This window comes from Heterodontus francisci, chromosome 1 (assembly GCF_036365525.1).
Source record: "Heterodontus francisci isolate sHetFra1 chromosome 1, sHetFra1.hap1, whole genome shotgun sequence".
In the NCBI taxonomy this organism is placed as follows: Eukaryota; Metazoa; Chordata; class Chondrichthyes; order Heterodontiformes; family Heterodontidae; genus Heterodontus; species Heterodontus francisci.
In genome coordinates, this window is record NC_090371.1 from 49253453 (window position 1) to 49278133 (window position 24681).

At 43.7% G+C, this 24681-nt stretch overlaps 1 protein-coding gene across 3 annotated transcripts in view; it reads right to left on the bottom strand.

Annotated features, from left to right (window-relative positions):
- Positions 1–24681, bottom strand: part of dym (dymeclin) — a 712143-nt gene that overhangs the window by 375779 nt on the left and 311683 nt on the right. For all 3 annotated transcript variants that reach the window (XM_068030338.1, XM_068030330.1, XM_068030348.1), the window contains one exon: positions 20170–20283. In XM_068030338.1, the coding sequence (XP_067886439.1) occupies positions 20170–20283 (114 nt within the window). The remainder of the gene's footprint in view (positions 1–20169; positions 20284–24681) is intronic.

Sequence of the window (24681 nt, forward strand, 5' to 3'; positions counted from 1 at the left end):
TTTCCCTTTCGTAAATCCATGTTGACTCGGTCCAATTCTACCACTGTTCTCCAAGTGCTCTGCTATAAAATCTTTGATAATGAACTCTAGAATTTTCCCCACTACCGACGTCAGGGTCACTGGTCTATAATTCCCTGCTTTCTCTCTACCTCCCTTTTTAAATAGTGGGGTTACATTAGCTACCCTCCAATCTGTAGGAATTGTTCCAGAGTCTGTAGAAGCTTGGAAGATGACCAACAATGCATCCACTATTTCCAGGGTCACTGCCTTAAGTACTCTGGGATGTAGATTATCCGGCCCTGGGGATTTATCAGCCTTCAATCCCATCAATTTCCCCAACACCATTTCTCTAATACTGATTTCCTTCAGTTCCTCTCTCCCACTAAACCCTGTGTTCCCCAACATTTCTGGTATGATATTTGTGTCCTCCTTTGTGAAGACAGAACCAAAGTATGCAATTAGTTGGTCAGCCATTTCTTTGTTCCCCATAATAAATTCCCCTGTTTGACTGTGAGGGACCTACATTTGTCTTCACCAATCTTTTTCTCTTCACATACTTATAGAAACTTTTACAGTCAGTTTTTATGTTTCCCGCAGGCTTGCTCTCGTACTTTATTTTCCCCTTCTTAATCAATCCCTTGGTCCTCCTTTGCTGAATTCTAAACTGCTCCCAATCCTCAGGTTTGTTGCTTTTACTGGCAAATTTGCATGCCTCTTCCTTGGATCTAATGCTATCTCTAATTTCCCTTGTAAGCCATGGTTTGGCTACCTTTCCCATTTTACATTTGCGCCAGATGGGAACAAACAATTGTTGCAGTTCACCCATACACTCTTTGAATGCTTGCCATTGCCTATCCACCCTCATCCCTTTAAGTAACGTTTCCCAATCCATCATAGCCAACTTGCGCCTCCTTTATTAAGATTCAGGACCCTAGTCTTGGAATCAACTATATCACTCTCCATCTGGATGAACAATTCTAACATATTATGGTCGCTCTTCCCCAAGGGGTCTCGCAAAACTAGATTGTCAATTATTCCGCTCTCATTACACAATACCCAGTCTAGGACGGCCTGTTCTCTAGTTGGTTCCTCAACGTATTGGTCCAGAAAACCATCACGTATACACTCCATGAATTCCTCCTCTATGGTATTGTGACAAATTTGATTTGCCCAATCTATATGCAGATTAAAGTCACCCATAAGTACCGCATGCATCTCTAATTTCCTGTTTAATGCCATTCCCAACATCACCACGACAGTTTGGGGGTCTATATACAACCCCCAAAAACTGTTTTTGCCTCTTAGTGTTTCTCAGCTCTACCCATATAGATTCCACTTCGTCAGAACTGATATCCTTCCTCACTATTGCGTTAATTTCATCTTTAACCAGCAATGCAACTCCACCGCCTCTTACTTTTTGTCTGTCCTTCCTAAATATTGAATTATCCCTGGATGTTCATTTCCCATCCCTGGTCACCCTGCAGCCATGTCTCCATAATCCCGACTGGATCATACCTGTTTACATCAATTTGCACGATAAATTCATTCACTTGATTGCGAATGCTCCACGCGTTAAGGCACAAAGCCTTAAGGCTTGTCTTTTTAACATTACTTGTCCCCTTCCCACTATTTTTCACTGTGGCCCTGTTTGATTCTGGCCCTTGATTTCTCTGCCTATCACTTTTCTTAGTCCCTTTACTGTCTTTTGTTCTTGTCTTTGATCCCCCCTCCTCTGACTCCTTGCTAAGGTTCCCATCCCCTGCCATTTTAGTTTAAACCCTCCCCAACCACTCTCGCAAATACTCCCCCTAGGACATCAGTCCCGGTCCTGCCCAGGTGTAACCCGTCCAGTTTGTACTGGTCCCACCTCCCCCAGGAATCGAAAACCCTCCCCCTCACACCATCTCTTCAGTCACATATTCATCCGATATATCCTGCTATTTCTACTCTGACTAGCATGTGGTAGTAATCCTGAGATCAGTACCTTTGAGGTCTTACTTTTCAACTTACTCCCTAACTCCCTATATTCTGCTTTGAGGACCTCATCCTTTTTTTTTAAAGCTCTGTCGTTTGTAGCAATGTGTACCACGACCACTGGCTGTTCATCCTCCCCCTTCAGAATGTCCTGTAACAGCTCTGAGACATCCTTGACCCTAGCACCAGGGAGGCAACATATCATCCTGGAGTCTCATTTGCGGCCACAGAAACGCTTATTCTATTCCCCTTACAATTGAATCCCCTATAACTATTGCATTCCCATACTTTTTACTTCTCCCCTGTGCAGCAGAGCCAACCATGGTGCAACGAATTGGGCTGTTGCTGCTCTCCCCTTCGAGGCCATTCCCCCCAGCAGTATCCAAAGCAGGATATCTGTTTTGCAGGGGAATAACCACAGGAGATTCCTGCACTGCCTTCCTAGTCCTCTTGCTCTGCCTGGTGGTCACCCATTCTCTTCCTGCCTGCAGTTTGATCACCTGTCTATGCGTGCTATCAACAATACTCTCCGCCTTGCGGATGCTCCACAGTGTCCGCAGCCGCCGCTCCAGCTCTGAAATCCAGGCTTCCAGGAGCTGCAGCTGATGACACTTCCTGCACGCATGCTGGTCCCGGGCACTAGAATTGTGCCGGTTTCCCACATTGAGCACGAGGAGCACACCAGGGCTTTGACCTCTCCTGCCATGACTTAACCCTTCAAATTAAACCTTTTGGAAGATGCATAATATCAAATAATATCAATTACTCTGGGGCCCTTCTTCCCTGGTCCTCGTTACTACAGAACTCCTTAAAAATCACTACTTACTAGATATAAAAATAAACTGTAGACCTTTCTTACCTTAGTTACTAATCCAGCTATTTAGAGCTATTCCCTAACAGCAGATACTCACCAACCAATCACCTTGCAGCTTTCAAAAGAACAAAGAACAAAGAAAATTACAGCACAGGAACAGGCCCTTCGGCCCTCCAAGCCTGCGCCGATCCAGATCCTCTAAACATGTCGCCTATTTTCTAAGGGTCTGTATCTCTTTGCTTCCTGCCCATTCATGTATCTGTCTAGATACATCTTAAAAGACTCCATCGTGCCCACATCTACCACCTCCGCTGGCAATGCGTTCCAGGTGCCCACCACCCTCTGCGTAAAGAACTTTCCACGCATATCCCCCCTAAACTTTTCCCCTTTCACTTTGAACTCGTGTCCTCTAGTATTTGAATCCCCCACTCTGGGAAAAAGCTTCTTGCTATCCACCCTGTCTATACCTCTCGTGATTTTGTACACCTCAATCAGGTCCCCCCTCAACCTCCGCCTTTCTAATGAAAATAATCCTAATCTACTCAACCTCTCTTCATAGTTAGCGCCCTCCATACCAGGCAACATCCTGGTGAACCTCCTCTGCACCCTCTCCAAAGCATCCACATCCTTTTGGTAATGTGGCGACCAGAACTGCACGCAGTATTCCAAATGTGGCCGAACCAAAGTCCTATACAACTGTAACATGACCTGCCAACTCTTGTACTCAATACCCCGTCCGATGAAGGAAAGCATGCCGTATGCCTTCTTGACCACTCTATTGACCTGCGTTGCCACCTTCAGGGAACAATGGACCTGAACACCCAAATCTCTCTGTACATCAATTTTCCCCAGGACTTTTCCATTTACTGTATAGTTCACTCTTGAATTGGATCTTCCAAAATGCATCACCTCGCATTTGCCCTGATTGAACTCCATCTGCCATTTCTCTGCCCAACTCTCCAGTCTATCTATATTCTGCTGTATTCTCTGACAGTCCCCTTCACTATCTGCTACTCCACCAATCTTAGTGTCGTCTGCAAACTTGCTAATGAGACCACCTATACTTTCCTCCAAATCATTTCTGTATATCACAAACAACAGTGGTCCCAGCACGGATCCCTGTGGAACACCACTGGTCACACGTCTCCATTTTGAGAAACTCCCTTCCACTGCTACTCTCTGTCTCCTGTTGCCCAGCCAGTTCTTTATCCATCTAGCTAGTACACCCTGGATCCCATGCGACTTCACTTTCTCCATCAGCCTACCATGGGGAACCTAATCAAACGCCTTACTGAAGTCCATGTATATGACATCTACAGCCCTTCCCTCATCAATCAACTTTGTCACTTCCTCAAAGAATTTCCTGTGATGTCACTGTTGAATTTTTTTTTTAAAACTCCGTGCGCCTGGACTGCCCTCACAGAGGTCTGGCTGCTCTCCGCTCCCTGTGCTGGTCTCAATCAGTATCACTCCTTCCCGCTGCCGCTGCTCTTTTAAACTGTGCCAGTCTCACTCAGCATTGCTCCTTTCCTGGGCGAGTTGAATGCTGTACAGGGGTACCAGACCCAGTAACGTTTATGAGGTGCGTTGGACGACTTAGCGCCATCACGGCAGTGGACTACTGGGTCGAGCGTAAAATCGGCATAGTTTTGATACGTGGAGCGCCGCAATCCATTGAACAGCTGAACGTGCAACAGTCAAGACACAGAAAGCAGGCGGTTTTTTTTGTTGTGTTTCAAGAAGAACAATCGTTCTTGCTATTTTTTGAGGAAAAATCACCATTCCTGTTTTGGGCCTTTGGTTTTTCTTCACGCCAAATCCACACTTCATGGACGGGGCTAAACCAAAAGCGTGCAAATTCGGCAACAGCGCCACAACCGCCAAGCCTGTTCATTTGTGGTACTACAACAAGTCGCCACAGCCACAACCTCCAAGCCTGCCTAGTAGTGGTATTACAAGTCTCCACAGCAAGAGACACCGCCATAACCTCCAAACCAGTTCACCAGTGGAACTGCAACTCTTTTTTTCCATTGCAAAAGACAGCACCACACCATCTAAGTCTGTTCAGAAGTGGCATTGCAAGTCTATTATTTGCCTTCACATCTTATCTTTTCTTCTGTAGGTGCAACAATACAGTCACTGCTATCATGGCAACACTTTTCCCTACTAGTAATTGGAAAGCATCTGACCTGCTTTCAGAATTTCTTCTTTTCAAGCAGAGTGTCAAGCTTTGTTTCGACAACCCAGCCATTGATGATCCACTGAAGTAGTTCAGAAACGCAGAGCTATTGGCAACAAAGGACTATATTGTCTCAACACCTCCGGTCTTAATGAAGGATCCTGTAAAGATTTGGTCCAGTTTAGAAGACCAATTGCACCTCAAGCTCAATTTGACAGTCATAGATGCCAATTTATGTCTTGCAGACAACAGCCTAGCTAATCCATGGAACACTTTGTCAGTCATGGTTGTGCCAAAGGCCAAGTGTGTGACTTTACTGACACCAAACTGGCAGATCACATCATCGAACTCGTGATTGCATTCACACCGATTGAACTCTACCAAAACGATCTTTTGGACAAACACAAAGAGTACATGGCGGACGCCTTATTGAAGGATGACCGCAAATTTGAGCCCATCATCAGGGCACAACAATGCCTTCAAAGCTCTGTGTTAGGTGCATAGCTGCATTGAATAGGGATACCAAATCCAAAACACCATGCACTAGGTGTGGGCTTTTGCATTCGACTAAAGCCTGTCCAACATTTAACTCCATATCCAAAGCTTGCGGTGTCAGGAGCAATTGGAAATGACAATGTCACGAAACCAAGGCAGACACTGCGGGCAAACGTCCTGAACACAGGACCGCAGGACAGCTTCGCACCCTGACAAGCTTCACAATTTTCTGTCACGCTACAACAGATTCATTCATAAAGTTGTAGATGGCATTAGTACTACTGATCCTGAAGATCAGAGTACGAGCACAAGTGAGCAAGCAGAACGAAATCACTCATACGAAAATACGAATTTGGAGTAAGAGTTTTTTTTTATTCATTCATGGGATGTAGGCGTCACTGGCCAGGCCAGCATTTATTGCCCATCCCTAATTGCCCTTGAGAAGGTGGTGGTGAGCTGCCTTCTTGAACCGCTGCAGTCCATTTGGGGTAGGTATACCCACAGTGCTCTTAGGAAGGGAGTTCCAGGATTTTGACCCAGCGCCAGCGAAGGAACGGCGATATAGTTCCAAGTCAGGATGGCGTGCGACTTGGGAGGGGAAATTGCAGGTGGTGGTGTTCCCATGTATTTTCTGCCCTTGTCCTTCTAGTTGGTTGAGGTTGCAGGTTTGGAAGGTGCTGTCTAAGGAGCCTTGGTGCATTGCTGCAGTGCATCTTGTAAATGGTACACACTGCTGCCACTGTGCGTCGGTGGTGGAGGGAGTGAATGTTTGTAGATGGGGTGCCAATCAAGCGGGCTGCTTTGTCCTGGATGGTGTTGAGCTTCTTGAGTGTTGTTGGAGCTGCACCCATCCAGGCAAGTGGAAAGTATTCCATCACACTTCTGACTTGTGCCTTGTAGATGGTGGACAGGCTTTGGGGAATCAGGAGGTGAGTTACTCGCCTCAGGATTCCTAGCCTCTGACCTGCTCTTGTAGCCACGGTATTTATATGGCTACTCCAGTTCAGTTTCTGGTCAATGGTAGCACCTAGGATGTTGATAGTGGGGGATTCAACAATCGTAATGCCGTTGAATGTCAAGGGGAGATGGTTAGATTCTCTCTTGTTGGAGATGGTCATTGCTTGGCACTTGTGTGGCACGAATGTTACTTGCCACTTATCAGCCCAAGCCTGGATATTGTCCAGGTCTTGCTGCATTTCTACACGGACTGCCTCAGTATCTGAGGAGTCACAAATGGTGCTGAACACTGTGCAATCAGCAGCGAACATCCCCACCTCTGACCTTATGATTGAAGGAAGGTCATTGATGAAGCAGCTGAAGATGGTTGGGCCCAGGATACTACCCTAAGGAACCCCTGCAGTGATGTCCTGGAGCTCAGATGATTGACCTCCAACAACCACAACCATCTTCCTTTGCTCTAGGTACGACTCCAGCCAGCAGAGGGTTTTCCCCCTGATTCCCAGTAGGCCACTTGGATCCACGAGCCTGCTCCGTTATTCAAGATCATGGCTGATCTAACTGTAACCTCAACTCCACATTCCCGCCTACTCCCGATAACCTTTCACCCCCTTGCTTATCAAGAAACTATCTACCTCTGCCTTAAAAATATTCAAAGACTCTCCTTTTGACGGAGATAGTTCCAAAGACCCCAAGAGAAAAAAATTTCTCCTCATCACTCTGAGATGGGCGACTCCTTATTTTTAAACAGTGACCTTCTAGTTCCAGATTCTCCCACAAGAGGAAGCATCCTTTCCACATCCACCACGTCAAGACCCCTCTGGATGTTTCAATCAAGTCACCTCTTACTCATCCAAACTCCAGCGGATACAAGTCGAACCTGTCCAACCTTTCTTCATAAGGCATCCAACCCATTCCAGGTATTAATCTAGTAAACCTTCTCTGAACTGCTTCTAACGCATTTACATCCTTCCTTAAATAAGGAGATCAATACTGTACACAGTACTCTAGATGTAGTCTCACCAATGCCCTGCACAGTTGAAACTCAACCTCCCTACTTTTATATTCAATTCCCCTTGCAATAAACAACATTCTATTAACTTTCCCAATTACTTGCTGTACCTGCATACTAACCTTCTGCGATTCACACACGAGGACACCCAGATCCCTCTAACTCAGAGCTCTGCAATTTCTCACCATTTAGATAATATGCTTCTTTTTTATTCTTACTGCCAAAATGGGCAATTTCACATTTTCCCACATTAAAATCCATTTGACAGATCTTTGCCCACTCACTTAACCTATCTATATCCCTTTGTAGCATCCTTATGTCCTCTTCAACACTTACTTTCCTGCCTATCTTCTTGTCATCAGAAAATTTAGCAACCATACCTTCAGTCCCTTCATCCAAATCATTTATATATATATTGTAAAAACGTTGAGGCCCCAGCGCTGATCCCTGTGGCACACCACTCATTACATCTTGCCAACCAGAAAAAGACCCATTTATGCCGATTCTGTTTCCTGTTAGCTAGCCAATCTTCTATCCTTGCCAATATGTTACCTCCGACACCATGAGCTTTTATTTTCTGCAACAACATTTTATATGGAACCTCATTAAATGCCTTCTGAAAATTAAAGGTTCCCCTTTATCCACAGCACATGTAACTCCCTCAAAAAATTCCAATAAATTGTTTAAACATGATTTCCCTTTTACAAAACCATGTTGACTCTGCCTGGTTACCTTGAATTTTTCCAAGTGCCCTGTTAAAACGTTTTTAATAATAGCTTCTAACATTTTCCCCATGACAAATGTTAAGCTAACTGGCCTGTAGTTTCCTGTTTTCTGTCTCCATCCCTTTTTGAATAAAGGAGTTACATTTGCTATTTTCCAACCTAATGGAACCTTCCCCGAATCAAGGGAATTCTGGAAAATTAAAACCAATGCATCACCTATCTCACTAGCCACTTCTTTTAAGACCCTAGGATGAAGTCCATCAGGACCCGGGGACTTGTCAGCCCGCAGCTCCAACTATTGCTCAGTACCACTTCCCTGGTGATTGTACTTTTCTTGAGTTCCTCCCTCCCTTCCATTTCCTGATTTACAGCTGGGATGTTACCTGTTTCCTCTATAGTGAAGACCAATGCAAAATACCTATTCAATTCATCTGCCATCTCCTTATTTTCCATTATTAATTCCCCAGACTCACTTTCTATAGGACCAACGCTCACTTCGTTAATTCTTTTCTTTTTTAAATATATATAGAAACTCTTACTATCTGTTTTGATATTACCAGTCAGCTTTCTCTCGTACACTAATTTTGCCTCCTTATTAATCTTTTAGTCATTCTTTTCGGTTATTTATATTCATTCTGTGCAATCTCTAACCTGCCGCCCATCTTTGTGCAATTATATGCTTTTTCGTTAAGTTTGATACTACCTTTAACTTTTTTTAAGTTAACCACGGATGATGGGTCCTCCTCTTGGAATTTTTCTTTCTCATTAGAATACATCTATTCTGTGTATTCTGAAATATCCACTTAAATGTCTGCCATTGCATCGCGATTGACTTACCCCTTAACCTAATTTGCCAGTTCACTTTAGCTAGCTCTGCTTCAATACCTGCATAATTGCCCTTATTTAAGTTTAAAATGTTAGTCTTAGACCCACTCTTCTCTCCCTCAAACTGAACGTAGAATTCAATAATGTTATGATCGCTGCTGCCATGGGGCACCTTCACTATGAGGTCATTAATTAATCCTATCCCGTTGCACAGTACCAGGTTGTGAATAGCCAGCTCTCTGGCTGGCTCCAGAACGTGCTGTTCTAAGAAAACATCCGAAAAACATTCTATGAACTCCTATCTAGGCTACCTTTGCCCATCGGAATTTTCCAGTCTATATAGAGATTAAAATACCTCATGATTATCACCATAACTTTCTGACAAGCTCCCATTATTTCTTCCTTTATACCCCATCCTGCTGTGTGGTTACTGTTAGGGGGGTTACGACCTGGTGAGAAAGAGTACTAGGGTTCCCTTTCAGCCGTCACCAAGTCTTACTGTAACAGGGTTTAATTTTAAACACACCGTGTTTTTAGCTCCCCTTGGTAAATCCTCATTCCCCGCTTTCCAATTAGAAGGCAAAGAAACCAGCACAAACAGGTTTTCTTACGTTTAAAGAAGATAGATTGAAATTTATTAAACTTAAACACTAATTCGGTTGACACCTATGGATACACAACGCGCCCACGCTAGCACGCATACGGGATACACACATGCATATAGAGAGAAGGAAAAAAAAGTGGAAAAGTTTGAGGCAATATCTGAAGACTTTTTGTTACGATTCTTCAAGCTCACTGTAGAGTCCTTGACTGTAGTTAGATCTTGCTTTTTGTCGGGGCCCAGTATTCTTCTTAAACCTTGTTCACTGTAGGAGAAATTTGTCTCTTGGGGTTCATGCGTCTTCAGTGGATTCAGAGGCTTGTGAGAAAGAGATGGGAGCAGACAGGAGAGATCGTCTCAATTTGGGAGCGAACAGTCTTTGAGTTCAAACCGTTTGTACGAACCGGAACTCACTTTACCACACCTGTCTTTGAGCCACGCATTCATTTCTCTAATCTTATTTGCCCTATGCCAATTTGCAAGTGGCTCAGGTAATAATCCAGAGATTATTACCTTTGAGGTTCTGTTTCTTAATTTGGTACCTAGCCCCTCATACTGTATATGCAGAACCTCTTTCCTTGTCTTGCCTATGTAGTTGGTACCTACAGGACCACAATGACTGGATCATTCCCCTCCCACTGTAAGTTCCTGCCCAGCCCTGAGCAAATGGCACTGTGCAGGCAATACAGCCTTCTGGACTCTCACTCTTTGCTGCAGAGAACAGTGTCAATCCCCCTCACTATACTGTTCCCTATTACCACTACTTTCCTTTTTGCTCCCCCCGCTTGAATGGCTTCCTGTACCATGGTGCAATGGCGAGTCTGTTCATCCACCCTCTAGACCTTGCTTTTATCCACAGAGGTTGCAAGCACCTCAAATCTGTTTGACAATTGCAAAGGCTGAGGCTCCTCCACTACTGTCTGCTCGGTCTCTTTACTTGCCTCACCCACAGTCACACCCTCCTGTCCCTCACCGCTGACCAAAACAGACAATCCTATTCTAAGCAGAGATTGACAGATTTCTACATACAAATGACATAAGGGGCTATGAAGATAGTGTGGGGAAAACGCATTGAAGTGGAAGATCAGCCATGATCATACTGAATGGCAGGGTAGGCTTGATGGGCTGAATGGCCTACTCCTGCTCCTACGTTCCTCAGGGGTGTGACCGTTTTCTGGTACAAAGCGTCAGGTATCTCTCCCCCTCCCTGATGTTGCGCAGTGTCTGCAGTACGGTTTCCAGATCAATAATACTGATCTGGAACTCCTCTAGCTGCTTACACTTTCACAGGACGTTTTTGTCCTGGATCATGTTGACATCCAGGATATCCCACATTCCACAGCTGCAACACAACATCTGTCCTGTCATTGTTACTTATGTTATTTAGTTAATTTAACTTAATTATTTCCTCAATTAGCTAAGAATAATTCCCATGTATACTACAATATACTAAGCTTATTAAATGCTAGTGCCACCTGCAACTGAGCTACACATTTCCTAATTACACAGGTATGTGTAATAGGTATTTATTTTAAAGTTTCAGTTCTTTTTATTTATAGATCTCCCCAACCAACCAGCTCCTTCCACTGCACTGAAGAACCAAATACTGAAGGATGAAAAAAGGAGCACCTCCTCTCCCCTTCACTGAACTCCCCATTCACCAAATTCTTATCTGCACACTTTTCTTACAATCTGCACTCTGTTTGCTCACCAGCCAATCACCTACATCACATTGCAATTTTTCTTATAAAATGCTCGTTCTGACTGGCTCCTAGTGTTAGCTATCCCTGCTGCTGGTCTCGCTCTTTCCTGCCGCTCGCTGACTGATTTCTCGCTGCCTCTGTGATGCTTTTAACCCCACTGCTGGTTTCACTCTTTCCCACCGCTCACCAATTGTCGTAAATGTCCCCAAGCTTACTGATTTGATTACTCCGCTAGAAGCATTTACACCCATTCGTATTTCATGTCGAGGAAAAGAGAGCACTCATTTGCTCTAGGCAAAAGTGGACACTGGTGCCAGTGCAAACATTTTACCCCTACGCTTGTTAAAATGCATGTATCTGAGCAAATGGCATGCCAAGATAACTCCAAACAACACTCAACTGACTGCATACAATGGGTCCCCAATCCCATATCTCGGATCCATTAAGATTAAGTGTTGTTATAATGATTCAGATTAGAAATCCCAACTTTTCTACGTTGTTCAAGTGACTGGATCTGCTGTTGCTGGACTGCGAACATACAGCGACCTAACCAAGCACTATCTCCCTCCTGTCCTCAGACAGTGACTAGATGGAGCCTTGCATTAAAGGAGTTCCATGCAGGCCATGGTTTTCCAATTTTGCCCAGATTGTAGCAAGATAGAAGCTCTTTTCATCTTCTGTGCGTCTTGTGGTTTCAAGATTCCTAAGGGTGAGAACAAGGACAAGGCACAGCCTTGTTTGACATACAGCGCGTCCAGTGCGAACTGTATCCAGTGCATGAAGTTAGAAGTGTTCTTCTAGAGCAACGCAGGAAAATGAAAGAAATGCTTGACACTCAAGCCAGGAGTGTACTTCCCAGATTAGCTGGTCAGCAATTTACCATTCAAAACTGTTACGACCAGGTGAAGAGGAGTCTCGGGGTTCCCTCTCAGCCTTTGCCTGGTTTAACCGTAACAGGGTTTAATTTTAAAACACTGTGTTTTTAGCTCCCCCTCAATGAATCCTTGTTCACTGCTCCAATTGAAAGGCAAAGAAATCAGTCAGGTTTCCTTAGATTTAAACAAGAAAGGTGGAAGTTAATTAATTTTAAACTCTAATCCAGATAACAACTATGAATATGCAATGCAACCACACTAGCATGCATACGCGATAAACACATATGCAGAGAGAGACAGAAAAAGCAGAAGGAATAAAGGCAATATCTGGCAGTTACAGTCCTTCAACTTCATTGTGCAGTCTTTGGTTGCCAGTAAGCCCTGCTATTTGTTGGGGCCCAGTTCATGCTTCAACTTGTTCCGACGTAGCAGTCTTTTCTCTCTTGAGGTTGGTGTGTCTTGCGTGGGTCCAGTGGCTTAGGAGAAAGCGAGAGAGAGAACGGCTTCCTTGTTCCTTCAGTTGCGAACTACCTTCTGAATTCAAACTGTTCTGTGGCTAGTTCAAAAAACCTGCACCAGCCAGTTGGTCATGTGACCAGCTGGTTTAGCGGATTGTATCATCTTAGTAGGCCCTGGAATGTGCTTCCTTCCACCTTCAATGTCTGGTGATCAAAATCCATTTGGGTTAATTGGAGCAGGGAATAGTCCTTTGTCTCCACAAGAATCTTGTCTTAGTATGTAAATGTCCTTCCAGCCCATCGTCTGGTGATCTTCAAACAAGTAATTTCTTCACTTCAGCAACAGTTTAAAATCAATGATCATATGGCAAAATTAATATGCCTCATTTTTGGCAGGTGGGGGTCTGCATGACACCTCCACACCCAATGAAATGAAATGCTATTTTTAAAAAAAGGGCATTTCATTAAAAGGGACTAGAAAGAAGATAAGGACAGGAACACACACATGCATCTCTCTCATTCATTCAGAACACTAACAATTGTTACAGCCTGTCTTTTCTTGGTAGCAGTGCTGCTTTATACGGCCCTTTTTGGCATCCCAATAAACATGCGATTTTTGAGTTTGCACATTTTCATGACTGCTTAAGGGGTCTTTGCTCTTGTTGAGGTCTGCAGGGGCAGGGTTAGGTTTAATTAGCCTTAGGTGGGAGTTCTGTTCAGGGTCAGCGGGCGGTTCCACTCTGGACTCTTTTTTTCAGTGCTTTGATGAGTCATGCAAGGGCTTTTCACCTCAGGGGATGGCTGGTTCCCTTTTTTCCTGTCTGCTGGGCAGAATTCTTTGCCAATCTTCTCTTTGTCCTCTGGGACATTCCTGCTTGCAGGTATTTGTCCAGATTCTACTGCACACCCCTGCGACACTTCGACTAGGTGAGGCAACACTCTCACGGTCTCTCTGCCCTCGTGAGGACTTTTTTGTCTCTGCAGGTGCCTGTAAAGGCTGTTCGCAACTTGGGTGGGGTGCTTCTAGTGTCTGTATTTACATAGGAGGATGTGGGGTCTAATTTTTCAAACATTTTGGGGTTGGCTGACTGGACAGTAGGGGTTTTCATCCGGGATTCTTCCCGGACTTCGTTAACCTGCCCTTTTGGTCCCTTTTCCTTTCTAACAAATTTGATTGAATTTTTCGAGGAGGTCACTAGATGTGTAATTGAGGGTAAGGCAACTGATGTGGTCTACATGGACTTCAGTCAGGTTTTTGATAAGGTCCCGCATGGGAGACTGGTTGAGAAGGTAAGAGCCCATGGGATCCAGGGCAATTTGACAAATTGGATCCAAAATTGGCTTAGTGGCGATGGTCGAGGTTTGTTTTTACGAGTGGAAGCCTGTGACCAGTGGTGTACCGCAGGAGGCGGAAAGCCTTAGATTACAGGACGATACAGTTGGGCTGGTAAGATGGACAGAGCAGTGGCAAATGGAATTTAATCCTGAGAAGTGTGAGGTGATGCATTTTGGGAGGACTAACAAGCCAAGGGAATATACAATGGATGGTGGGACCATAGGAAGTACAGAGGGTTAGAGGGACCTTGGTGTACTTGTCCATAGATCACTGAAAGCAGCAGTACAGGTAGGGAGGTGGTTAGGAGGGAATATGGGATACTTGCCTCTATTAGCCGAGGCATAGAATATAAGAGCAGGGAGATTATGATGGAGCTGTATAAAACGCTAGTTAGGCCACAGCTGGAGTACGGTATCCAGTTCTGGTCACCATACTACAGGAAGGATGTGATTGCACTGGAGAAGGTGCAGACGAGATTCACCAGGATGTTGACTGGGCTGGAGCATTTCAGCTATGAAGTGCTGGAAAATGGGATTAGGATAGTTCACCAGCCCTCTGCTGGAGGGTCCTCCAAATACCGATACAGGACTTAGGGGTGCAGATTTCACTGCAGGTTGGGGTTCCCCTCAACCTGGCACATGCAGCAACTCCTACAGTACTTCACCACATCTTTGTGGAGTTTTGAACAGTCAAACTGCTGTCTTACGCGGGCTTTAGTTTTTCGTATACCGACATGTACAGCCACTGTAATAGAGCAAAGAAAGAACAAAGAAAATTACAGCACAGGAACAGGCCCTTCGGCCCTCCAAGCCTGCACCGATCCAGATCCTCTATCTAAGCATGTCGCCTATTTTCTTAGGGTCTGTATCTCTTTGCTTCCTGCCCATTCATGTATCTGTCCAGATACATCTTAAAAGACGCTATCGTGCCCGTGTCTACCACCTCCGCTGGCAACGCGTTCCAGGCACCCACCATCCTCTGCATAAAGAACTTTCCACGCATATCCCCCCTAAACTTTTCCCCTTGCACTTTGAACTCGTGACCCCTAGTAACTGAATCCCCCACTCTGGGAAAAAGCTTCTTGCTATCCACCCTGTCTATACCTCTCATGATTTTGTAATCTCATGGGCCGTTCTTAATACTTCTCGCCGGTACCTCTGCGGCATCACTAACTGGTGAACCATTGTCCACTTCTTGCTCTCAGGTCTGTGAGGAAAACTCCATTTCCTCATCAGTATCTCATTCTTTAAATAGCAGCAATCAGGGACTCCCTCTGCTTCAATTTCAGACTGGGCAGTCTTTGTTAACTCTCTCAATACTGGGTCAGCTCGCTGAGCCTCAGGTAGGGAAGGTCCATTTAACTCATTCCCTGGGTCTTCTAACCTTCCCAAGAAAGTCTTGGACAGAAAGAACTCATGGTCATCTGCCTGCAGTGCCAATTCAGTCTCCTCTGGGGGAGCTGGTTTGATCATTCATTACACTTTCAGGGAAACTACAAGGGACCGTCTCCTGCCATCGCCCTCTTTCTCTGACCTTCTGCAGTCTTTCTTTCACTACTGGTGAAGCTACCACCTTCAACACCACCAGATCATTACAAAGGAGCAGGTCAACCTCATCCACAGGCAAACTAGGGGCAATCCCTACAGTCACCGGTCCTGAAACTAGGTCGCACTCCAAGTGCACCTGGTGTAAAGGTACAGGTATACACTGCCCTCCAATACCATTCACCACCATTCTGGAGTTTACTGCAATCTCTGGGGGAAAAGGTCAGGCCTTTTCCCAGTAAAAGGGATCTAGTGGCCCATGTCCCTGAGGATTACTATGGGCTTGCTTGCCCCACTTGAGGGGTATGGGGTTACTCTTCCTTCAGACACAAAACCCTGATAACCCTCAGGAATCCTACTAAATTTTCCTGCACTTGCAGCCAAGCTACAGCTTGTTCTGCTATGCTTTCCATCAGGGTCCCCTCTCCGTCACTGAGCAGGTGTGCTCCAATTAACCCTACTGGTTTTCCCTTTAGTTTGCAGCAGTCAGCTCTTAAATGCCCTGCTTTATTACAATGGAAGCACACAGGCCTCCGGGTCTCACTCCTACTTATAGCACCTTCCTTTTTGGGTGGAGGAGGACTCTGCGTCTCCTGCTTTTCTTTCCCTCCCAGAACTGCTTGGGCTGATATTACCTTCCCACCCTTTGTCCTTTTCGGATTTGTAGGGGTGATTAGGAAAGGTTTTCCCCCGGGAAACCGACTTATAAATGAGAGCAAACCCATCAGCCAGAACTGCGGCCTGCAGGGCTCTGTGAGCATTTTGTTCCTCTATATATGTCTTTATGGAGAGAGTGATGAGATTTTAAATTCCTCTAGCAAAATTACTTCTCTGAGGTTTTCCATAGCTGAGCTGTACTTTAAGAGCCCTCAGCCACTGGTCAAAAGCCAGCTGCTTATTGCTCTCAAACTCCAGCTAAGTTTGATCAGCCTGCTTCTAAATTTCTTGCAGGCTTCCGGTACTAACTCATATGCCCTGTTAGCATTTTTTGTCAGTTCATAATTTGACAAACTCTCATCTGGCAACATGGAATAAACCTCACTGGCTTTTCCTATTAATTTACTCTAACAGCAGAGCCTAAGCCTCAGCTGCCCACTTTAACTGCCTTGCCAGTTTTTCAAAAGAAACAAAAAATGCTTCCACGTCTCCCTCATTGAATTTTGGGATCAGTTGAGAAAGTTTTAACAATTCTGTACCCAGCCCTGAATTATGCTCCTCCATATTGGCCATGCTTGCTTACTCTGTCGCCCCCTAGTTAACTCAAGTCATCTCAGCTCTCTTTCTTCACATTCTTTCTGGAAGGCTCTCTCCCTTCCTTTTTCCCGTCTCTCCCTTCCTTTCTCCCATCCCTCCCTTTTTCAAGTTTCCTCTGTTCCAATTGTAGCTTTGCAAGCAATACCCTGTCGGGGTCTACATCTAACCCTGCTTCCGCTTCTTCAGATTCAAGGGAAAAATGGTTGGCCACTAGGCTTAGGAGTTCAGAGTTCCTAGCCTTGCCACATACAGTGATCCCACACTGCTCAGCCATTTTCCTCACCTCCTCCATAGACAGTTATCCCAGTTCTGAAGAAGGGTCACTCACCTGAAACGTTAACTCTGCTTCTCTCTCCACAGATGCTGCCAGACCTACTGAGTATTTCCAGCATTTGTTTTTATTTCAGATTTCCAGCATCTGCAGTATTTTGCTTTTATGACAGTTATCCCAAGTTACTTCATCCTGGCTTGGGGAGCAACTAGCTTCAGTCGCAGACATGTTAATATTCTGGCACACCCAACCACAAGAAAACCTGTATTGGAATCTTTTCTCTTTTGTTTGGGATCAATTTGGCTTCCCACTTCCAATTTCTCCTTTGTCTGTGGGTCAACTCCAGGACGCTAGCCCCCAAATTTCAGTTACGACAAGGTGAGAAGGGGTCTAGGGTTTCCCTCTCAGTCTTTGCCTGCTTTAACCTTAACAGGGTGTATTTTTAAAACATCATGTTTTTAGCTTCCCCTCAGTGAATCCTTGTTCATGCTCCAACTGTAAGGCAATAAAATCAGACAGGTTTCCTTAGATTTAAACAAGAAAGATAGAAGTTTATTAATCTTAAACTCTAATCCAGTTAACGACTACAAATATGCGACATGACCATGCTAGCACGCGTCCGCGATAAACACACTCGCAGATAGAGACAGAAAAAGTACAAGGAATAAAAGGGGCAAAGTTTGAGGCAATATCTGACAATTACAGTCCTTCAAGTTCATTGTGCAGTTCAAGTTCTTTGGTTGCCGGTAAGTCCTGCTATTCGTTGGGGCCCAGTTCACACTTCAATTTCTTCCGATGTAGGAGTCTTTTCTCTCGAGGTTTATATGTCTTCCGTGGGTCCGGTGGCTTGGGAAAAAGCGAGAGAGCGGCTTCCTTGTTCCAGCTTCAGTTGCAACTGCCTTCTGAATTTAAACTGTCCTGTGACTAGTTCAAAAAACCTGGACCAGCCAGTTAGTCATGTGACCAGCTGGTTTAACCAGTCCTGGCTTTGTGGATTGTATCATCTTAGTAGGCCCTAGAATGTGCTTCCTTCCACCTTCAATATCTGGTGATCAAAATCCATTTGGGTTAATTGGAGCAGGGAATAGTCCTTTGTCTCCACAAGCAGCGTCACTTAGAATGCAAATGTCCTTCCAGCCCATTGTCTGGTGATCTTGAAACAAGTCATTTTGTCACTTCAGCAACAGTTTAAAATCAATGATCATATGGCAAAATTAATATGCCTCATTCTTGGCAGGTGGGGGTCTGCATGACAAAAACCCTACCAGTGGTACTTGGAATTCTGCAACAGTATCCAAAGTTCATCCAGAACCACGGTTCTTATAAAGTTACTACACCTACTGGTATTACATTGCGTCGTAACCAAGGTCAAACCAGAGCTGTTCATAATTCCAAGTCCATGGAAGACTTCAATGCAAGTCATACAAAATCGGAGACTATATCTTAGACAGAGACTATACATGCTTCTTCCATGAAATCCAATTCAGAAACATCTGTTCCAGTATCTGAGAACTGCAACTTTGTTTTGAAATCAGGCAGTTATCAAATCACCATTATGTTTTCATGATTGATGTCTTGCATACTCTTTTTTTTGCATTATCTCATAATACTTTTCGGTACATGTATATAGTTAACTTCTACTTGCCTAAAGGAGATGTTTAAATTTGTAAATATGTTCCTCTTCTTTTCCTTTTGGGAAAAGGTGGATCCTATGTATGTACACCTTTAAGAGGTGTGGCTACAAGATCATGTTAATCATGCAAGAGCTATGATGTAACACACCATGATTCTGAGTGTTTAGCAGTCTTGAAGAAACACCTATATAGTGAACATCTCAATGTAATAGCTGCTCGATCATTACTCAATAAAAGACCCACAATATTGTGTTCCTGATCCCATCTGGAGTGGTCAGTCTTTGTGTACAGTCTCTAGTAACTCAGCGATTCAACGGACACGCAACAGGCCCCATGCCTCCTCTTACTACCTTTTTACTATTTATACACCTGTAGAAGACTTTTGGTTTCCCTTTTAGGATAGCTGCTAGTATCTTCTCATACACGATCTTTGCCTCTTATTTCCTTTTTAACTTCCCCCACCCCTTCGACCTTTCTATATTTAGTCTGGTTCACCCTTGTATTACTAACCTGACATCTGTCATACTCCCCCTTTTTCTGCTTCATCTTACTCCCTATCTCTTTTGTCATCCAGGGAGCTCTGACTTTGGTTGCCCTATCTTTCCCCATCTTGATAATGTACCATGACTGAATTAGCTTCTCTTTATTTTGTTACATTTTTGCCTTCTAATCTTTGATTCCTATTTTCCTGGGACAGATCCGTTCTTGCCCCACTGAAATTGGTCCTCCTCCAATTAAGTGCTCTAGTCCTGCATTTACGAAACAACCACATTACTCTCCATAGCATTTCCACCATCACAATGGGTAACTTAAAGAAAGACACTCCTGTGCTACAGCCTGACTGGCTTCAATCACCAGTCTAAAGCTTCCTTTGTGCTACCAAGATACAGATCTGCTATTTCTTCCAGACATGAACTCACCTTTGCTCTGCTACTCAAGTGCAGGCACAGACTTTGTTTCTGTTTCGTTACATGGGTGTGCGTCCAGCATCTGGCAAACAATCAAAGAAATTTCTGATTGCCATCCAGTCACTCCTATCAGAGAGTATGTAGATCAGATGATAGGACTGGGCTTGACTGTGATGTCCCATGTGAATGAATATCTATTAACATTGTTTGTATTCAATTAATTAGCACTTGGGTGAGGAACCAAAAGACCATCTTTGTCTGTGGAATCATACCTAAACACAAGTCATTGACTTAATCAGAGGAGGGTGGAGGAGAGAAAACTGGAGTGAGAACATGAAACGGATTTTAACTATGTGTTTTAAACACATTAATGCCACATTTATTGTACTGATACTCATTGGTACAATACTTATATTAATCACTGGGATTATATTTTTGTATTTTGTTTTAATTATTGCATTATTTGTTAAATCAAATCCCCATTATAACTGGCTCAACAGGACTTTAATGTTCCCATTCTTTACACTATAGATACGACGGGGAGGAAAAGAGTGAGATCAGAGATTTAAAGCACAAATTAAAAGTACAGGGTAAAAGTACTCACCCTGGTTCTGGTCATGTTGTACTGCACAGTTCGTATCACCACAAGAACGAGAAGACTTCCCAATGAGATTTCTGTCAGAACACGCTCAGCGTACCAAGTAATATTCTTTAGTATCTGTCGGGGTAAAGGGTGGGAAACAAAATCATTTAAAAACAATTGTAGCACAAAGGCAAAGTTTGTCAAAGCCAGTTAGCCAGCCTAAATAACCATTTGAAAAGAAAACAAAAGTACAATTATAAAAAAAAACACCGGTACGTTAATCACAGCATGCAATCTTTCAACATTATCTACAGTATCAAGGCCACAAGGTCCTCTCTACATTAATTTTTTTAAAATCAATGTATAACCCCCAGAGGCATCTCAGGTATGCCAGCACTGAACACAATGAATCAAAAAAAAACTGCAGCCTGCAATTTGTTATTCTGGCACACATCAATAAATTCCTAGTTCAAATAAATATGTGAGATGCAATGCTGCAGTTGGAATGAGAAGGGCTGTTGAGTGGAAACCCACAAGAGTAGATGCTTGGTCCTGTTTCTAACCTACATTATTAACCTGGATATTGAAAGTTACTAAAGTTCTTCCATTTTTTGTTAAATTTTGAGGACTTGTGTTTTAAAACTGGAAAAAGGATTTCATAGATGCTGGACTTTGTGGGTTTTTTTTTTAAAAAGGTCTTTTGGACATGGTTTGTAAACAGCCCTTACTGAAAGTCACCGGTCTTCAATAATTACCCAGCAGGAGCTTTTTGACTTGGGGAGATGTTTACAGAGAAATGATAGGTCAAGATTTATAGGAGTCAGGAGGCTTGACTCTTGAAATACTGTTTTGGTTTCGCTTTGGATAGTCTGTTGGAGTTTTGAAAATCAAACTGAAGGACAAAACCCCAACACACTGTTCCATCTCTTTGAAAAGCCTGCCAGTTTTTCCATCTCTTTGAGAAGCTCTTAGAAACAAGTGCAAGAACTAGAGAAATGTATTTTACATTCTTCCTGAAAGGCCTGCCTGAAACCCGGGTTGCTGCATTTCTCCTGAGACTCTGGAAAAACCTGCTGGATAAATCCTCGACACCGCCTGAAAGAAATGCTCCAGTAAAGGATTCCAGCGACAGTCGTCTACATGTATTTGGGACGCCAAACCACAAAAGGAACAACTGACATCTTTCCCTATCTTCTCTTTCATCTTCAAGAATTTGCAAGTATTTGGCCAAAGTATTCTTTTTTTTGTAACAGAGCTCCAAAAAGAAAATCTCTCTTTTTCGGTTAACTGGTGTGTGGGTGGGTGAGGTGCTAAGGTAAAAAGGGAACTTTCATATTTCAATGTGTGTGTTAATGCTTTGCTTCGTTACTGGATAAGTCTTGTTTTAAAATAAATGGATAACTCTGTTGTTTATTAATAAAACCTGGTTAGTGTATTTTATTCTGGGATAAAGAGTAGAGTCTATGATTGACCGTATTGGTAACTGGGTAAACATTTAAATACATGTTGCGACCTGTGGAGAAGTGGAACTAGGACAAACAGTGCATTCCTCCTGCCTCAGTTGTAAGAAACCTAATGAAGGCTTGCCAAGTTTGCTGAAAACATCAAGGCATGGAAAACAGTACAAAGGATATAGTTCACCATTCTGTTGGGTTTGTCAATTCCTGTGCTCCAACAGTTGAGTGTCAAACCTACCAAGACTCATATGTCTCTCTTGTTTCAGTCGTAACTATTTTGGCATCATTCTTGGAATTATGTTTCATGTTTCCTTTCTATGTTGAGTACTATACACTTCCCTACATTAAATTTTGATATTTCTCTATCCAATTACATATTCTATGCAATTCATTCAGTAGTTGCTAATCAGCCTCCGATTCCACTGCCTCTCACAGGTTTTCATTTGAAAATGTGACCACTTTGCCTTGAGTTTCTGACTCCAGATTGTTTATGTAAGTCAGAAAATGAAAGCGGTCCAACACCAAATTCCAGGCACCTCACTCAGTACTCACCCCAGTCCATTAATCTTCTAACAAGTACCCATTTTCTATCCTTCAGCCAAGGTTCATCATGAATCACCACAGGTTTGAGATTAACAAATAACCTTTTTTATGGAACTTTATTGAAAGTCTTTTGGAAGTCAATGCATTCTGTGTCATACATTTTCCACCATCATTTGAGTTGGCACTTCAACGGAGGTGGCCAAGCAGGAGCTTCCTTTTCTGAAACCATGTTAACTGCTGTTTGCTAGGTTAATATTGTACAGATAATCCTCAAAACCTGAAAATCAATTCCATTATGGTACTGAAAGGAAATAAGAATATGCTTGCTCTGTCACCTTTTTTGAATTTGGACATATTAGCCTATTCACAATCTGACGGTATCTTCACAGTCTTAACTGGATCCCTCATAAGGATGTCACTGAGTGGCTGCAGAACATCCTGAGTGGGGAGGGTGAACAGCCAATAGTCGTGGTACACATTGGCACTAATGACATAGGCAGAAAGAGGGATGTAATCCCGCAGTCAGAATTTAGGGAGTTAGGTAAGAAATTAGCAAGCAGGACGTCAAAAGTAGTCATCTCCGGATTACTCCCAGTGCCACGCGCAAGTGAGTACAGAAATAGAAGGATAAGACAGATGAAAGCATGGCTGGAAAGATGGTGCAGGAGGGAGGGCTTTAGATTCTTGGGCTATTGGGACTGGCTGTGGGGGAGATGGGACCTGTACAGGCCAGATGGGTTGCACCTGAACAGAGTTGAGACTGAGTTCAATGCGGGATGTTTTGCTAGTGCTGTTGGGGAGGGCTCAAACTACTTTGACAGGGGGATGGAGGCTTGTGGTAGACTCAGTTGGGAAAAAATGATAATGGAAGGGAGAAAATTAATGGATGAATCTGGAAGGCAGAGGAAACAAAGGTTAGAAAATAAAGAGAGAGTTTGGCAGTGCTCAAGGGTATCTATTTCAATGCAAGGAGTATAGAAAATAAAGCAGCACATGAGCTTAGGGTACAGATAGCCACATGGCAGTATGGTATCATAGCTATTACTGAAACATGGCTTGGTGGGGGGGGGGGGGGGGGGGGAAAGAGACAGGAATGGCAGCTCAACATTCCTGGTTACAAGGTTTTCAACCACGATAGGGAGGGGGATAAGAAAAGAGGGGGAGGGGGATAAGAAAAGAGGGGGAGGGGCAATTTTGGTCAAAGAAACAATTACAGCTGTGAGGAGGTATGATACGTTGGAAGGTTGATCAAATGAGGCCATATGGATTGAACCAAGTAACGAAAAAGGGGCAATCACACTGCTGGAAGTGTACTATAGCCCCCAAACAGTCAGAGGGAGATAGAGGAGCAGATACGTAGGCAAATCTCTGAGAAGTAATCATAAGGGATTTTAACTACCCCAATATTATCTGGGATAGTTTAAGGGCTAAAGGAATCAAGGGATACGGGGAGAAAGCGGGAACAGACTACTGAGTTTGGACGATCAGCCATGATCATATTGAATGGCGGTGCAGGTTCGAAGGGCCTACTCCTGCTCCTATTTTCTATGTTTCTAAGTGTCAAAGGAATTGAGGGAGCAGAATTCTTGAGGTGCATTCAGGAGAACCTTTTTGGCCAGTATGTAGCAAGTCCAACAAAAGAGGGCGCAGTTTTAGACCTAGTTTTAGGAAATGAAGATGGGTAGGAGGAAGGAGTGCAGTGGGAGAGCATTTTGGTTGTATTGCTCATAATTCAGTCAGATTTAACATAATTATGGAAAAGGACAAGGATAGAACAGGAGTTAGAGTTCTCAATTAGGGCAAGGCCAATTTTACTAAGCTGAGGAGTAATTTAATGAAAGTGGACTGGAAACAGCTACTTGAAGGTAAATCAGTGTCAGAGCAGTGGGAGGCATTCAAAGGAGAGAGTCAACGGGTTAAGTACACGTTACCACAAAGAAAAAGGGTGGGACGGCCAAATCTAGAGCTCCATGGATGTCAACGAGCTTACAGGATAAGGCAGAAAAGGAAAGCTGATGACCGACACAGAGAACTCAATACTACAGAAAGCCAAGAGGAGTATAGAAAGTGGAGGGGTGAAATCAAAAAGGAAATTAGGAAAGCTAAGAGAGGGCATGAAAGAATATTGGCAAGCAAAATCAAGGTGAACCCAAAGATGTTTTATCAATACATTAGGAATAAGACGATAACTACGGAAAGAGTAGGGCTCATAAAAGACCAAAAAGGTAACCTATGTGTAGGGGCGGAAGATGTTGGAATTGTTCTTAATGAATACTTTGTGTCTGTCTTCATGAAAGAGGGGGACGATGCAGATACTGTAGTTAAGGCAGAGGGATGTGAAGTATTGGATGTGATAAACATAGGGAGAGAGGAAGTATTTGTGGGATTTGCATCCTTGAAAGTTGATAAATCACCAGGGCCAGATGAAAGGTACCCTGGCTGTTCAAAGAAGCGAGAGAGGAAATAGTGGAAAGTCTGACTATCATTTTCCAGTCCTCATTGGATACAGGTGTGGTGGCGGAGGATTGGAGAA